The 16,994-nt window shown below is 40.8% G+C and overlaps 1 protein-coding gene across 1 annotated transcript; it reads right to left on the bottom strand.

The window, feature by feature from the left end:
• Positions 1-13,210: 13,210 nt before the first annotated feature.
• On the bottom strand, positions 13,211-16,078 carry LOC105919685 (odorant receptor 131-2-like). Its single transcript, XM_012855050.2, has 4 exons — positions 16,063-16,078; positions 15,385-15,412; positions 15,003-15,165; positions 13,211-14,038 (listed from the first exon to the last, which is right to left on the bottom strand). Exons 3-4 carry the CDS (start codon positions 15,147-15,149, stop codon positions 13,256-13,258), a joined length of 930 nt encoding a protein of 309 aa, XP_012710504.2. The 5' UTR covers positions 15,150-15,165; positions 15,385-15,412; positions 16,063-16,078; the 3' UTR covers positions 13,211-13,255.
• Between the last annotated feature and the right edge of the window lie 916 nt (positions 16,079-16,994).

The following is a 16,994-nucleotide window of genomic DNA, read 5'->3' on the forward strand; positions in this document are numbered from 1 at the left end:
AGCTGTTTTGAGAAAAAATAACCATGAGTTTTTTCCATGCTGGATAAATATTTTAAATTTTAATATATGAACTAACAGTTATTTTGATACAAACATATTTCCCTACTGCATTACGACAAACACTAATGATACCAACGATAATAAAAACTTGGTTAAGGGAAATAAATCCAGTACAAAGCAAAAGTGTTACCCCCCCCCCTCCACACACACACACACACACACACACACACACACACACACACACACACACACACAATTTCTTTATACTGATGTTCTAAAGTAACAAACGTTCTTGTATATTTTTTTCACATTTAGCTTTTTTTCCTCTTCTTTTTTCCAAATTTTCACTTCACATATCCATCAGAGGTGAAGTTTTTGGTTAGCTAAAACATTTATTTCAAACAATAGCATATGAAATACCCATGGTTAAATTTGTTTCTTAACTCAATACATGGTGTTGTTTCTCTGAAAAACTAGGTCTGCAGTTATTAACCAATTTAATCCACAAAACTGATTACAAAAAAATAATTTTTATAAAAGTTCATCTTGATTTTCATTTTCAAAGTATACAGTGAGAACAGCACAGCTACAATGAACAGCCAACACAGAAGCTAACTGGATACATAAACACTAGAAGTGCACATGTGCATCCAGCAAGCGGAAACTAGCAAGGAGTGCATGGTGATGTGTGAGCGCATCACAATGACTGGCATGTGGGCCAACCAGTAGAAGATCCCCCTGGAACTCAAATCCGAATAAGATCATCCCCTATCCCTTTAAATTCCAGTTAGTGAATATAGTGCATTTAGGTTCAAAACTTCCTAATGTTGCTGTTAATATTGTACACTCTTGTGCATGCACAACGCACATGCAGTGACACAGGCCGCGTCATCAACTAGGAGAAGTTTTTATATGCTTATCTGTTCAACTTAACACGGCAGACCAGGATTTTACTAGTTTGGGGAGTCCAGCACCTACGGCTGAATCACGGTCACTTACTGTGGTGCTTTTGTCTGTCCAGCATCTGAAACTATAATACCTCTTTGGCGATGGATCACCCGTACAACAGAGATAAGGACAGCGCGAGATCAGAGAAAGAGGGTGGGCAGAGAGAACCCTGAGCACAGATGCGGCGGCTGGCATTGCCCGTTATGGAGCTCAGAGATGGAGGTTGACCGCATGGAGGTTGGGCCTACTCAATAGGACTATCTGGAAACACATGAGCAGGCTTTAGGCGATGCAACGAAACACGCTCCTGACTACCTCCCAGGTCAACCAAAAAATCTGTCGGCCCCACCTCTAGTACACAAAATGGACCATCATAAGGAGGTTGCAGTGGAGAACAGTGTGCATCATGGCGGATAAAAACTTACTTGGCAGACATTAGGTCCTCTGGCACATGTGACGGCAGTAATGTGCCGGCACTGGGGCGAAAAACCTAGCATCCCCCAGGAAAACTGACCTGCTCACCGTCTGCTCGGTTACTCTGAGCTATCTCTGTGTTTATGCTGCTTTAAGCTTAGGCTGCTGGAGGACATCAGGGTCTATTTTTCTCACTCTGCTGAGTTCTCCTACTGTTCTCTGTTCTACTGTTCTCCAATTTGCATTGCTTGTTGTTTTTTTCACCTGTTTCTATCTTTTTTTCTTTTACTAGTAGATGCACCTCGTCTGGCTTTCTGTTAGCTGTGACATCATCCAAGGGAGGCAGATCATCCGCTATTACCATATAACATATAAAGGATTCCTAGATCAATGTGTGCCTCTGTGTCTTCTCTAACCCCCAGTCTGTCAAGACAGATGACTGTTCACACTGAGCCGGGTTCTGCTGGAGGTTTTCCTCCCTACTGTTGCTTCATGCATGCTCAGTATGAGGGATTGCTGCAAAGCCATAAACAATGCAGACGACTGTTCACTACGTTCTTTCATGAGGTGTGAATGCTGCTTTCCAAAACTAGATGCAATCAGCTGGGTCTGTAACGAATTTGGATGGACTAACAGAGCCCCCCCTCAAGGGCGGATTCCAGATGCCCTAGGCTGGTCGGGATGGGCTCTGTGGAAATCCCTAATGTCCAGAATGTGGCGGGACGGGACCCACTGCCGTTCCTCAGACCCATAACCCTCCCAGTCAATGAGGTACTGGGTGCCTCGACCCCACTTACGGGACTTCAGGATCCTCTTGACAGTGTAAACCGGGGAACCATCAACCAGACGGGAAGGAGGTGGGGGTGTGGCGGTGGGAACGTCCTTGGCCAGGGAAGGTCACCAGAATTGGGATCTGATGAGCCGAAGGGTTTTACTGACGCCAGGATGACCGTATAGTCGGGAACTGTGACAAAACTCTATGACCTTTGATCTGAGGTGGAGAGGGACAAAGAGCCTGTCCTTAGGACAGGCCTCGGGTGTCTGAACAGAGCCCAGGGACTCCCTTACCTCCCTCTCAAGTCCAAGATGGGAGACAGCACACCTCACAGTGTCCGGCAGAATAAACCCCCGTTCTTCGTCCGGGTCCTCCTCTTTTGCCTCGAAAACCCTGGATAAGGCGTCTGGCTTGGTGTTCTTGGATTCCGGCCTGTAGGAGAGGGTGAAGTTGAAGCGACTAAAAAATAAAGCCCACCTGGCCTGTCTGGGGTGGAGTCTCTTGGCAGTCTTAAGGTACTCCAAGTTGCAGTGATCAGTCCAGACCAAAAAAGGTGTCTTGGAACCCTCGAGCCAATGCCTCCATTCCTCGAGGGCCAGTTTAACAGCCAGAAGTTCCCGATTGCCTACATCATAGTTCTGCTCGGATTTGGATAACCTCCTGGAAAAAAAGGCACAGGGATGAATACGACCATCATCAGACTCCTGGCTGAGGACAGCTCCAACCCCAGAGCTAGAGGCATCCATCTCCACTATAAATTGTCTTTCTGGATCAGGAGAAACGAGGACCGGTGCTGAAGTGAACAGTTCTTTAAGGAGCTTGAAAGCCTTGTCTGCCTGTTCATTCCAAACATATTTGGTCTTGCAAGAAGTGAGAGCGTGGAGTGGAGAAGCGACCTGACTGTAATTATTAATAAACCTCCTGTAAAAATTAGCAAACCCCAAAAACCTCTGGGGTTGCTTACGGTCCACCGGGGTGGGCCACTCGGTAACTGCCCGAACCTTGGCTGGATCCATGGCAATCTGCCCAGGCGACAAAACAAAGCCAAGTAAGGAGGTAGATGTTGTGTGGAATTCGCACTTCTCTGCCTTAACATAAAGCTGATTCTGTAGGAGGCGGAGAAGGACGGAGCAGACGTGATGTTTGTGAAGGGTGAGGTTCTTGGAATAAATGAGGATATCATCCAGATAAACAAACACATATCGGCCGATCATGTCCCCAAGAACCTCGTTAACCAGATTTTGAAAAACGGCTGGGGCGTTGGTAAGACCAAAAGGCATGACCAGGTATTCATAATGGCCGGTGGGGGTGGTAAACGCAGTTTTCTACTCGTCACCCTCTTTTATCCGGACCAAGTGGTAGGCGTTGCAAAGGTCCAATTTAATAAAAACCTGAGCTCCTTGGACCTGGTCAAATGCGGTGTTCATTAGGGGAATAGGATATCGGTTCTTCACCGAAATATTGTTAAGACCCCTATAATCAATGCATGGGCGGAGGGAGCCATCTTTCTTACTAACAAAGAAAAACCCCGCCCCCGCTGGTGAGGAAGAGGGGTGAATGATGCCTGCCCTTAGGGACTCATTTATGTAGTCCTGCATGGCCTGGGACTCTGGGGGGGACAAAAAACAGAGGCGACCTCTGGGTGGAACGGCGCCTGGCAACAGGTCAATCGCACAATCATAAGGGCGATGAGGAGGTAAACTCGTGGCCTTGGCTTTGTTAAAAACCTCCTTTAAATCGTGGTAAATGGACGAAACTTTAGACAGATCTGGGTAAAATTCATCAATCTTACCCTCAGATGAGTGGAGAGGCTGGGCGGAGAACAAACCAAACTCAGAACATGACGAAGCCCAACCTGTAATCTCGACCTGCCGCCAGTCTATCTGGGGGTTGTGTTTACGGAGCCAGGTAGCCCCCAGGATGACTGGAACTTGCGGGGAGTCAATAATCATAAAGGTAAGTTTCTCCTTATGATTACCTCCCATGGTTAACTCCACAGGCTCGGAGATGAGGCGCGACTGGTTGAGTTCGTGCCCATCCAGGGCGAGAACACTACGGGCAGCAGAGCCATTGTGGAGTGGGATGTTTAACCTCCCCACTCAGTGTCGGCTCCTGAATCGATAAAAACAGAAACACTGTGGGATTGTAAGGAAAAGGTTAAAGTTGCAGGAAGTAAACGATCGGGGGGACAGCAAGTTTGGTGTAGCTCAGTAGGGATGCCCCACCCCCTACTGAGCTTGGCCTTTTTACTGGACAATTCCGGACCTGATGGCCTGCCCCTCCGCAATAGAGGCAGAGTCCCTCCTCGTCCTTAGAAAGACCCAGCTTGCCCAACTGCATAGGCTCTGGCTCGGATTGTTTCTGAGAGGCCGGCAAAGTGACAGGAGGAGGAGCCAAAACTCGAGGATGGGTTGAGGGGTTTGAACGACGTTCCCTTCGCCGCTCCATAAGACAGAGATCCACTCTAGTAGCCAGCTCCTCGAGCTGTTTCAGGGACTTAGGATACTCCCGGGTGGCAAGTTCATCCTTAATCTTGTCATTGAGCCCATAAATAAAAACGTCCATAAGAGCAAACTCGTTCCATAAACTCTCTGCAGACAATAAATGAAAATCAATAATATAATCAGCCACAGACCTATCCCTCTGTCTCAAAGATAGAAGCCCCCTAGAGGACTCCCGGCAGGGCAACACGGGACTGAAAACTCTCACAAGCTCCTTGGAGAAGTCATGATATGAGTGGCAGATGCGTGAGTCATTCTGCCACTCGGAAGTTCCCCATAACCTGGCCTTACCGGCCAACAGGGAAATCACGTAGGCGACCTTAGACCGGTCAGTAGGGAATGAGGAAGGTTGCAGCTCGAAATGTATCTCACATTGTGTGAGAAAAGCCCTACAATGTTCTGGATCACCAAAAAACATCCCCGGCGGAGTGAGACGGGGCTCTGACAAGGGCGACGTCACCGGAAGTGACGGAGGGCTAGGGGAAGCTGCTTGCGGAAGCGAAGGTTGCGGGCTACTTTGGCTTCGAAGATGATTTAGAATCTCCGAAACGCCGGCTTCTAACTCTGAAATGGATTTTTCTACTCCCGCGCGCCACTGGCTTTCGGGTACAGGGTCCATGTTTCTTGGCCAGAACGTACTGTAACGAATTTGGATGGACCCAAGGAATACCCGAAAACAAGTGAGTAAAACTTAAGCAGTTTAATTGAGTGGATGGCGGTGCGGACCCCTGGTTTGTGCAGCTCATACTCTGCGACTGGCAGCTCCTGAAGGCAGAGCGGTGGGTTAGTGACCAGCAGAGACAGACAGAAAGGTGAGACTGAAGCAAGGTCACTAACCTGGCCGCACCGTGGGTAGATTGGGCAGAAGTCTGGCTCCAGGTGTCGACTGGGTCCGAGAGGGGATAATCAAGGGTTCTTTATCCAGGTACAGTCCGGGTCTTGTTGAGGGGGAAATCTGTTTGTTCCGGCAGTGGTGTCCAAGGGGGAATCCAATAGAGTTTCCAGGTCCAGGTCCAGGTCCAGGTCCAGAATCCAAAAGGCACAGACAGTTAAAGGGGCAGGCAATCTCGGTAACTTACGGGCAGGCTGGGGTCAGAAGCACGGGAAGGCAGTCCAGATCACTGAGGCTGACGAGCAGAACTTAGGCGGGCAGACAAATCCAGGAAGGGGTTAGACTGACTCGAAAAACAGGGGCAAAAACAGGTCGACAGGCAGACAGGATTTCAAAAAACAAGGCTGGAAGCGCTCACAGTTTGGCTAGAGACGTTCTGGCACTGGAGGCTGCACAGAGCAGAGCTTTTAAGCAGATAGGGCGGAGATGGAACAGGTGCGCTGATTGCAATTAGCAGCTCCAGTGCCAGAAACGTTACAGGGTCTCCTTAGAAAGGAAACTTTTTGACCAATCTGTCTGGATGATTTGATTGAATTTGACTTTGTAAAGTGCCTTGAGATGACGTGTATTGTGAATTGGCGCTATAAAACTAAAATTTTATTTAATACATTTTTTTTCACAGATGTGCCAACTTGAGAAATTTTAGTAAAATGTACAGATTCTGAGAACATATGGTCTGCCCACTGAAAGCTGAATAATATTAAAATGACAATACTACATGTTAATTTATTGCACAATGACAAATACAAGTAAGATGTTGATTAATTTTATTTTTTACTATTTTCATTTCAAAATTATGAAAATTAAAACATAGAGTTATTATAAGGATGTATTTGTTTTTAGTAAACAGATATTTCTTGGTGTCTTTTGAAAGTAATTTATTTGGTTTTGTACAGTTTTGTACATATGGAAGATGATATTAAACTTTAGGTTACTTTCATAACCCCGGTTCTCTGAGCAGCATGAGTGAGTGTCTCACATTGGGAATGCCTTCGGTGTGACCTCATCATCTATTTAAGGTGATTTGAGTTTTGTGACATGGTGCATCATCCTACTTGAAGCAGCCATAAGAGGACAAGTGCTCATAAAGGAGTGAGCATGGTCCACAACAACACTGTCTGTTTGTTGTTACTCAAAATTAGCCCAGTGAAAACCCCTGTCATGAACGGGGACGGGGACAGAAGGACCCAGTATTCAACCAGACAAATTATTTATTATTTTGAGATGGTTTATTAGAATTAGACTGCCAAGACAGGAACAGGCAGGCTCGGTGGTCAGAATAACAATCCAAGGTCAGTACACAAATAAGCAGACTGGCTAGGAAAGGACAGGCAGATTCGGTGGTCAGATACAGTCCAGAACGGTACACAAACAAGCAGCCAAAGCAGGCAGGGATCAGGCAAGCTTATGTAATCCAGAAAACAGAACATGGTCAGGCAAAAAAAAGCAGGCAGTCAGATCAGGTAGGAAAAATCTGAATAACAGGGAACAGGCTGGCTCAGAAAATCCGTGGGTTAAATTGGGTCAGATCAACAGGTCGAATGAATAAATAGAACACTGGACTAGACTCACTAAAAGGGTAAAATAAAGAAAAGTGTAAAACTGAACTAACACAAAACCCAAATCATGACAACCCCAGAGCATTATACCACAACCAACAGCCTGAACCATTGATATGAGTCAGGATAGATCCATGATCTAATGTCGTTTATGCCAAATTTTGACCCTCCAACTGATTGGAACATAGTTATTGTACTTTTCTGATGAGCCTGTGCGAACAGAAGCCTAAGTTTCTAGTCTTATCTGACAAGAATGGCACTGGTGTAGCCTTCTGCTGTTGTAGCTCATCTGCTTCAAGGCTCGGCGTGTGCTTTCTACGATGAGACAGCAAATTCCTCAGCTGCAGTGAGCGGTTACCTGATCAGCTGTCATCCCATACACATGTATGTCCACACAAAGACAGATATTTTGTCTTTTGAAGACCATTTTCTGTAAACCCAACAAATAGTTGCATGTGATAATCCCCGTAAATCTATTCTGGCACCAAAAATCATCTCCTCTTCAAAGTCACTTAAATCCCCTTTCTTTCTTATCCTGATGCTCAGTTTGATCTGGAGACTACCATGAAAACAAAGGCTACTTAGAAAATTACATGTTAACTTATAGTTTATTGCACATACTCATGCTTAACTTTTACTTACAACGTGTCATCTTGACAGCATAAAGATAATAATGTAAAGATTGCATGTCGTAACCTATGTTTAAAATTTTCAAACATCATTTTGACATGTTTTTCAGAGCCATGTTAGGGTTTTACCCTTACTGCTTTTACTTGTACACATATAAAATACTTCCTAAGGTACATTCTAAAAACCTTGTCTCGTAACCCATAAATTACAGGACTTAGAAAGCGAGGAATGACCTGGATCAACACAAAAGTAATATTTTGAAAGTGCTGTCTCTGCTCAGGGAACAAGTATATGACAAGCTGCTTTAACAAAGGTTGCACATACACCATCATGCACAGCAGCGTCTGAAAGCCATGAAGCAGAATAGTGTTTCTTGCTTTTTTTGCTTCTGAATTTGCAGCTTTTGCCACCAACAGTACTCTGAAATAAGTGTAGAATAGAGTGAGAAAAACTACCACTAGAAAAAATATATGGGATGCATCTCTCTTATATTTACCATAGCTGCTTCTGAAAACTGTGTCCCTCTCGCAGAACAATCTGCTTTTCAAGAAATGCAGATCTTCAGCGATCAAAAGCGTGAAGACATCAGGCAGGACAGTGAGCAAGCTTATTAGCCACATAATGGCGATCACAATGTAGGTTTTCTTAACTGTACATATGTTTTCATAGCGGAGGGGAATGCAGACGGAGATGTAACATTCTGCTGCCATGCAAGCCAGGTTTAACGGAGTATTATTAGTGGTGAGAACAGCAGGCAGGAGGATTAGCGCACACAGGGAGACGTAGATGGTGTAGAAGGTATGGGCAAAGATGTAGAGGGAGATGCTGGCTGTCAGCTGGATCATGTCATTCAGCACCAGGTGGATGAAAAGGATGTAGCGAGGGTTGAACCTAAAGATCTAAAGTGCATGAATCCAGAGTTAAACTGCAAGGTGATAGAAAACACAGAAAATAATTAAAACATCCTTTTCTGCTCTTTTGGTTCTTATCATTCAAAAATTATTGTACCATGAATATTTCTCTTTCTTAATTTACTCAATACTATTAATAAATATACTGTAAACATAGGTTCCAATGAACCAGTAAACATTTATCTATTTGTTAAAAAATCATTGTTTAGGGATGTAAAAAGGGCACTATTTGTTTTGATTACAAACATTTGTCATCTTGTTCCCATTTATGAAATAGGAAACAACATGCCCACAACCCCACTTCTCTTCATCATGACAGACTTGATAAAGCTGACCTGAAACAACTATAAGTTTAAAATTTGTCAATGAGGATTTCTGCTTTTATTTGCATACTTTTCCTCTAACATTGTACCAGTGTAGACATTTAGAGTTATTTTAATTTTTTTTCAAGATCTGCCGAGTCCAGCACTATGTTAACTTAGTTTATTCATTTAAAATACTGCAAGTTTGTGGCCTTCATGAAGCAAATATAATCTATATCATATTAAATCCCATCTGTAATAGAACAAAACAGAGAAAGAAATGAGGTGATTAAGTTGGCATGATAGCTGGAAAACTGTTGAGAAAAACCCTTTCCCCTTCACGCAACTAGTATTCACTCTCCTACGGTAACCTTTCTACCTAACTAATGAGACATAAAAAAAAAAAAAAACACACACTGATGACACACAATATAATTAAATACACACTTGATGCTTGTTGAACGTGTGAACCATTGAAGCATTAAAGAAGCAGATGGTGATGGCGAGTAAAACAACAACCACATTGCCAATAACACGGGTTAAAGAAAACATGCCCAGATAAACTCCAGGTCCGGTCAGATTGCCCTCAGTAAGTGTGAAATTCATGCTGGCAGCTAATGAAGAAGACATCTGATACAAAATAAAAAAGGGACAGGCTTAGCTTAAATCATGATGAGAAAATAAACAATGTATAATGCTGGTTTTAAATTAGTAAAAGACTGAACGTAATTCCCAACTAAAAAAAAAATGACCCTAGAAAGAGACATGTACAGAGTAATCTTTGGTTGTTTTCTTTGTAAAATTCAGTAGGATTATTTATAAGTGTATCTTTTTTAAAACACGCCCCCTTATTTCAAAGAGGAGACAAATTATGCATGAGTTATTTTTACCATCAAACTGTTCTTTCTAAACTGGAAACAAGTTAACAAAAACAAAATTTTGAATAATTTGTCTGCAACTAAGACACCTTTAAAGACATATAGCTTTTTTTTTTACCAGCCATGATTTCAGAAGGGGTATATTCTGACTCTGGCATTTTTTACACTACTTAAATCATTACTTTTCATAAGTTATCTCAGTTTCCTTATATCTAATTAATAAAGTAAAAAGGCCAAAAATAGTGTGAGATTTCCAGCAGACATAAAAACTTGGATTTGTGTATTATGCTCTTATCAGTAATCAAACCATTGCATCCTGGGATTATTTGTCTCAAGGCTAAATCAAATGATAAATGACACAAAAACAAGATGAGAAAGAGTATTAAAATAAGTCTTTGGGTTTTGCACATTTCTGCACATCTTGGAGAAAAAAAAATATAAGCCTTTTACATAAACTTATGATTGTAGAAATTTAAATTAAAAATAATTATTGACAAGTTTGTTATTAAGATTTCCTTAAAGCTTTGTTTTTAAAAATATTGTCTGAACAGATTAGTCTAAACAAGGAATTTATTTTCACAAATTAATGTCACTGAGTACGTTTAGCTTGTGGCCTGTGATTGTAAACCAGCTATGCTAAAACATGGCTTAATGGCAGGTTGTAAACTGTTTTATTCTGTTCAACAGCTACAGTATCATCAACATACATTTGCATCAAATATGTGTATTAAAATGAATTAAACTTTTAATACAATAGCACAATTTCATGGAAAAACAAAGATTTCTTGCGGCCCTGTAACACATTTTACCTCTTTACCATCCTCACCACTGTGTGTGGTGTAATATATCCTCATCAAGGCTTGTTTGACACAGCTTCAGTTGTTTTAAAGTTTTAATTGCCGCTCTGACAGTGGACATTTTCTTGTATAGATTTCTTATTTTTGCTCAGCAACCTCACCTGCTGAAGCCATTACTCAGTTACAGTCAGCTTTTGACACTATTCAAAATCTTCTCAAACATCAAATCCAACTCTCAAATCCCAATCACCAACCACCACCTTTCAGGGAACTCAAATAAAATTTGTTAACCAATACAAATAGCTCGGAATCTGGATTGATGGTACACTTTTATTTGCACATAATGTTAAACTGCTTGCAAATCGACTTAGAATCAGGCTGGGTTTCTTTTTTCGAATTTGGCTTGTCTGTTCTTTGAGGCCCGGAGGAGGCTTGTTGCAGCCACATTCATGCCGATGTTGGACTATGGCGATGTATTCAACTTGCACTCATCAGCTCAGAGTCTGAGAGCTCTAGATACAGTCTGTCATGAGCTCTGAGCTTTATCTCTGACTTCAAAGCTATTACACATCACGGTGTACTTTATGTTCATGTTGACTGGCCCTACTTTGCATCCTGCAGGCTTTAGGATCTGTACTTATTTATTTATGAATGTTTACTTGGTCAGCTTCCTTGTTACTTACAAATGTATATTTCCCAGACATGTACTGGTTCCTATCATCTTCATTCCACGACCCATTTTTATTGTGAGTTCCAAAGATCCAATCCGAGCTGGGAAAGAAGGGTTTTCAGTTTGCTGCTCCTTCTGCATGGAACCTTCTACAAAACGACTTAAAAGTTAAAACTAAGGGAGCTGGTCTCCTTAGAATCTTTTAACAGACTTTTAAATGACAGAGATGCAGTCACATTAACATGAAGTCGCTTTAACTGGTTATTTTTAATTATATCATAAAATTAGTTGCTTCTGACATTTGATACGTTCACTGGTTTGTAATTGTTTATTTTGTATGTGTGGATGAATGTTTGTAACTGACATGTAACTCTGCTGCCTGTCTTGGCCAGGACGCTCATGTAAAAAGAGATTTTTTAAAATCTTAATGAGACCTTTTCCTGTTTAAATAAGGGTTAAAAACACTGCACCTGTCATTGTACGGCATGCATATTAAGGGTTTTAAAGCCTGAAAACCAATGCCTGCACCCCACACAAATTACAGTGACAGCTGAGTTTGCTTGGTAGCCAAAGTCGCGCATGGGCAAATGAAATGCGCAATTTGCTTATTAGGCGATGAACAGAAAATTTACTGAAATGTAAATGAGAGTAGAAGCTTTCAGATGTACAAAAACTGGCACCCTGTGTAAAAATTAAAAAATGCTCTATGGTGAGTTGTGTTTAGTTCAGAGTTTGCCTTACACATCTGTTTAAAATTGCTTTTGACTGTTCTTGTTAAACAGTTTTACTGTTTTTAATGTTCTTTTTTGTTACTACATTCTATCCCTACTTGCTTTTATTCTATTTTCTATCTACATTTTATTATTTTGCTATATCTTAATCATGTAAAGCACTTTGTATTGTCTTGTACTGAATTGTGCTATATAAATAAATTTGCCTTGCCTTGCCTTGCCTTAGTGGGGAATGGTTCTTTGTAACAAAAAATTAAATGTGAAATGTTAAAAACCTGGCAGTATTGAGATAAGCATCACAAGATCTGCTGAGGTTCTGATCAGCATTGTTATTTTGATACTAGTCGGATTTCTAAAGGCATCTGTGTCACCATTTGAACATGTTTTGGCTCTCAAAAGGGACTTCCTAATCTATCTCCTCCACATATCAAGGATGATGAACATGTCTGTGCTAAAGACTTTCAGATCACTTCACTGTGATATACTGAGCCCCAGTGATCAGACGTGACATTTTTCAGAATAAGCTTGGCCCCCTGTCATTCACTCTTTCTATGAGTAACTGTGTATATGGTACAAAACTGATTGAATGGGTCCCCTGGCGGCTGTCTTGCTGCTTGGGGAAGGCGGGCCTTTGGTTCTTCACAACCACTATTGAGCATTTTTCTTCTAGATAAATTTCACATACACAAGTGCACTCTCAGAAACACCCAAAGGTGCTGGGTTCAAGGTACTAAGTGTTCACTTCTATATAGAAAGCCCGTTATTTAATTTTTTTACTTTCTTTTCTCGGGTATTACATTATACATGTCAGTTTAAATAATAATACATATGATTTAGCAATGGTATCAAGGTGTTACTTTATTGTATCTGTTACACTATGTCCATTGGTTGTGCTGTTCTTTTTACATCTCTCTTTCCAGGTGATGAAGCAGACAGAAGACATTTTATCATTCTTTTCTTTCACCTCTTCTCTTTCATTTTTTCTCTTCTTGTTCTTCATTTTACTCTCCCACTTTCCCATTGTAGTGTCCACATAATTTGAAATACTCCCTGCAGGAATCACAATAAAACTATTTGCATGCATAAATCAAGCGGAGCACTATGGCGAAAGCTGATTGCTCCACTTGTGAAAGCAAAATCTGTCAAGCTCTTTTTGGCATTAAGACATTAATTCTTATTGCCACGTTGCTAGACAGGACACTGGGAAAAAATAACTGATTGAATGAGCTGTTTCAATGTAAAATATATCAAAGCTCAGAAATGCTTCTGTCTCTGAATTTACACAACAGATACCTTTTCAGGTATTTCCTGAAGGTGTTGTCTCGCACGCCGTATATAATGGGGCTAATGGATCGTGGCAGGACCTGCACAGTGATGTAGAAGGCAAACAGAGAGTCATTATAGTTTAGGAGGAACACCCGCTGAAGCAAACCTAGAAGGACAGGAGCTGCATATGTAGTCATGCAAAGCACCACCTGAAACCCATGCAGGAGCACTGTATTTCTGGCTTTTGTGGCATCCCTGCTTGCTGTTTTTGCAGTAAACAGAATCTTGAAGTAAGAGAAAAAGATAGTGAACCAAACCAAAACTAGAAACAGTGAATATGTGATATCTCTCTTTTGAACAAGGAGTGGATTTGGGAAGGCAGTTTGTCTGATGCAAAATACTTTGGAGTGAAAAAAATCCAGCGGTTCTGTGGCCAAGGTGATAAACAAGTCAGGAAGAACTGACAGTAGGCTGGTTGCCCAGATTAATCCCACCAGCATCAGAGTCCTCTTCACGGTGCAGATCTGAGCATGACGCAGGGGCATGCAGATGGCAATGTAGCACTCCATTGCCATGCAGGCCAGGTTGAGCGGGGTGTTTTCAGTAGCAAAGAGAGTAATCAGGATCAGGATGCAGCACACTGAAACATTAAGCTTGTAGATGGTGTAGCTGACGACAAACAAGCTGATGCTCAGGGTCACCTGCATCATGTCATTGACCACCATGTGGATGAAAAGGATATACCGAGGGTTCATGTTGAAAATCTGCAGAAAGGATCCAGAGTGAAAGAAAAAAAACATTTTTATTTCTAGTGTTCATTGTTAGAGGGACTATGATGGCAGAAAGACAATCCTTGAGCTAGAAATGTTACTGGCCTTCATGCCAACCAGCGCTAGTCTACTTACTTTATTACTGTTCTCACTATCAAAGACACACCACATAGTAGTAATATTGTTGCAACAAGAATAAATTCATTGGTCAAATTCAGTTGTTCACTTACTGCTTTTTGGACATGAAATCTGAAAGGCTTTTTTTCTTAATGTTCTTTAAAAACTTTGAAAAAAGACTTTAATTGATATTTCAAGATAATGGGAAAGACTGCTGACTCGACACATGTCAAAAAGGCAGTTATTGACACCCTTCATAAGACCACAAAAGGTCACTGCTAAAGAAGCTGGTTGTTCACAGACAGCTGCACCCAAACATATTCATAGAAAGTTTAGTAGAAGGAAGAAGAAATATAAGACAAGGTGCCATATGTCCAGACTGCCAAAGGTACAAAAAGCTGGTTCAATGATCATAGTCCTACTGGCAAACAAATCTAATATCAAGAAGAAATAACAGCTGACCTAATGCAGATCACCTGAAGGCTACAGTCAAAGCCACCTGTGCTTCCATTATACCTCAGCAGTACCACATGCCACACTGACTTTGCATGAAATACGTTATACTTAAAAAACAGCCCAACCACTTATTGAGTGCATGAAAATGAACATAGTTTTCAGAAGCATGACAATTCTAATAAGTTTATTCCATGTAATATTCAAATTTTCTGGGATAAAGTTTTTGGTTTTCATTAAATGTAAGCTATAATATCATCAAAATATTAAGCTCTATGTGTAATTGATATGTTTCACTTTCTTGGAAAAAAATATCTTTTTAGCAATACTATTTTTTTTTTAGATGTACCCGTATTTAGATACATTTGTGGCAAATATTTTATCTAACCTGATGTTTCCTGAAGGTGTGAATGAGACTTGCATTGATGTAGTTGATGGAGATGCCCAGAAGCATGACAATCAGATTCTTAGTCACAGCTTTACTGAAGGAATCTGGATATCGAGCTATCAGTGTCAGGTTGGCAGACGAGTTCATTTCTTAAAACCTGAAACTGTTAGCAAAGCAAACAGTAGATCACAAAATATAATTTAAAAATATGATAAAATCTGTAACAGCAAACATGTCTCAAAAAGTTGGATTATGCAGCTTTAATATCTAAACTCCATAATACAGTATCTAATGTTATTATGTTGTTTATGTTGTTAAACGTTTGTATTGGAATGCTCTCTTTTTGAAAAATGACTCACTGGTAACAAAGAATGATACTTACTTAGACATGTGATCAAAAGAGGCAAAGTCTGAAATATAAAAAGCAAAATTTATGCATGCTGCACATTTCTAGCGTAAAAATAAGTGCTTTAAAATGTCTCTGGATAGAGAAAGATTTAACCAATCTGTTTATGTGATTCAATAGAAATGACTGTGTAAAGTGCCTTAAGATGACATGTGTTGTGAACTAAAACTACATAAATAAACTGAATTCAATTCAATTAAAATTATAGTTAGAGAACTTACGTTGAAATAATAAATCATTATATGATGCTATAGAAAGCAATGATAAACTAAAACAAAATCCCCATCTGATTATGTTAAAGAGAAAAATTAAATTTCTGTAACCAAAGTGGAAAGAAAAGGGACATAAAAACTGTGTATCTTTTAGTTGGTTATGTTTAATGTTAATATTTTCAATACAACTTAATCCAGATCAGAAAGTTCAACAGATGTAAACGATTGCTCAGAAAATACATAAACATGCAAAATTATAATTCCAACTAACATTACATGAAAAAGTTGTCACATACCAACATTATGTTTGTTGTGTGCAACCCTAAAAACTTAAAATAAAAAACGCCCTAAAAGCGTAAAATAAATCCTAAAAATAAAATAGGAAAGTTCAAAAATACATTTGATTACATTCTGGTGAATAAGTATCATAAGTGATGCTTACCATCATGAGTCTTTCCTACAACGTGTGACAGATAATGTAAAGCAGCTTTTATACTGTGTGTGAAATCCGTGATTCAAAAGAAAGCAAAGGTGTGTGTGTGTGTGTGTGTGTGTGTGTGTGTGTGTGTGTGTGTGTGTGTGTGTGTTTGTTTGTGTGTACTTTTATTTGCTATTCAGTTGTATTGTTATACAACTGTGCTTTTTGCCTACAAAGAAGAAGCAAACAGTTCCAGTAAAACAAACTAGAAGTCTTTTATAAATGTTTCAAAAAATATATAATTGACCATTTTTTGTTTTGCTTTGGGAAGTTTCATTGCCTCGGTTGTGCGTGTGTGTGTTTGTTCTTGTACTTGAAGCTTAGCAAGAGCACTTTTTGTTCATTTTACTAGTAAAGTGAGGACATTGATGTTAAGTGAGGACCTTTTGTCACCTAACCCCTGGGCTAGGGGTTAGGTTTAGCATTAAGGTGTTGATTATAAAAGGTATAAAACCGTGGCTGCACAGTGGCGCAGTGAGTAGCACTGTTGCCTTGCAGCAAGAAGGTCCTGGGTTCAAGTACACCCCTGGGTCTTTCTGCATGGAGTTTGCATGTTCTCCCTGTGCATGCGTGGGTTCTCTCCGGGTACTCCGGCTTCCTCCCACAGTCCAAAAACATGACTGTTAGGTTAATTGGCTCCTCCAAATTGTCCTTAGGTGAGAATGGTTGTTTGTCCTGTTTGTCTCTGTGTTGCCCTGCGACAGACTGGCGACCTGTCCAGGGTGTACCCTGCCTCTCGCCCAGTGAACGCTGGATATAGGCACCAGCAACTCCCACGACCCCATGAGGGATTAAGCGGTTTGGAAAATGGATGGATGGATGGATATAAAACTGTAAAGATTAGGGTTAGAACTAGGGCTAGGCCATAGAAAGGCTTGTGGATGCATGGAAATCTG

The sequence above is a fragment of the Fundulus heteroclitus genome, unplaced genomic scaffold, assembly GCF_011125445.2.
Source record: "Fundulus heteroclitus isolate FHET01 unplaced genomic scaffold, MU-UCD_Fhet_4.1 scaffold_90, whole genome shotgun sequence".
In the NCBI taxonomy this organism is placed as follows: domain Eukaryota; kingdom Metazoa; phylum Chordata; class Actinopteri; order Cyprinodontiformes; family Fundulidae; genus Fundulus; species Fundulus heteroclitus.

Bases quoted from the DNA above. Each gene is read 5' to 3' on its own strand.
- LOC105919685 (XM_012855050.2), bottom strand. From the start codon at position 15,149: ATGAACTCGTCTGCCAACCTGACACTGATAGCTCGATATCCAGATTCC. The intron at 14,039-15,002 runs GTTAGATAAAAT...TCCTTTCTGCAG, and splicing joins ACACCTTCAGGAAACATCAG to ATTTTCAACATGAACCCTCG.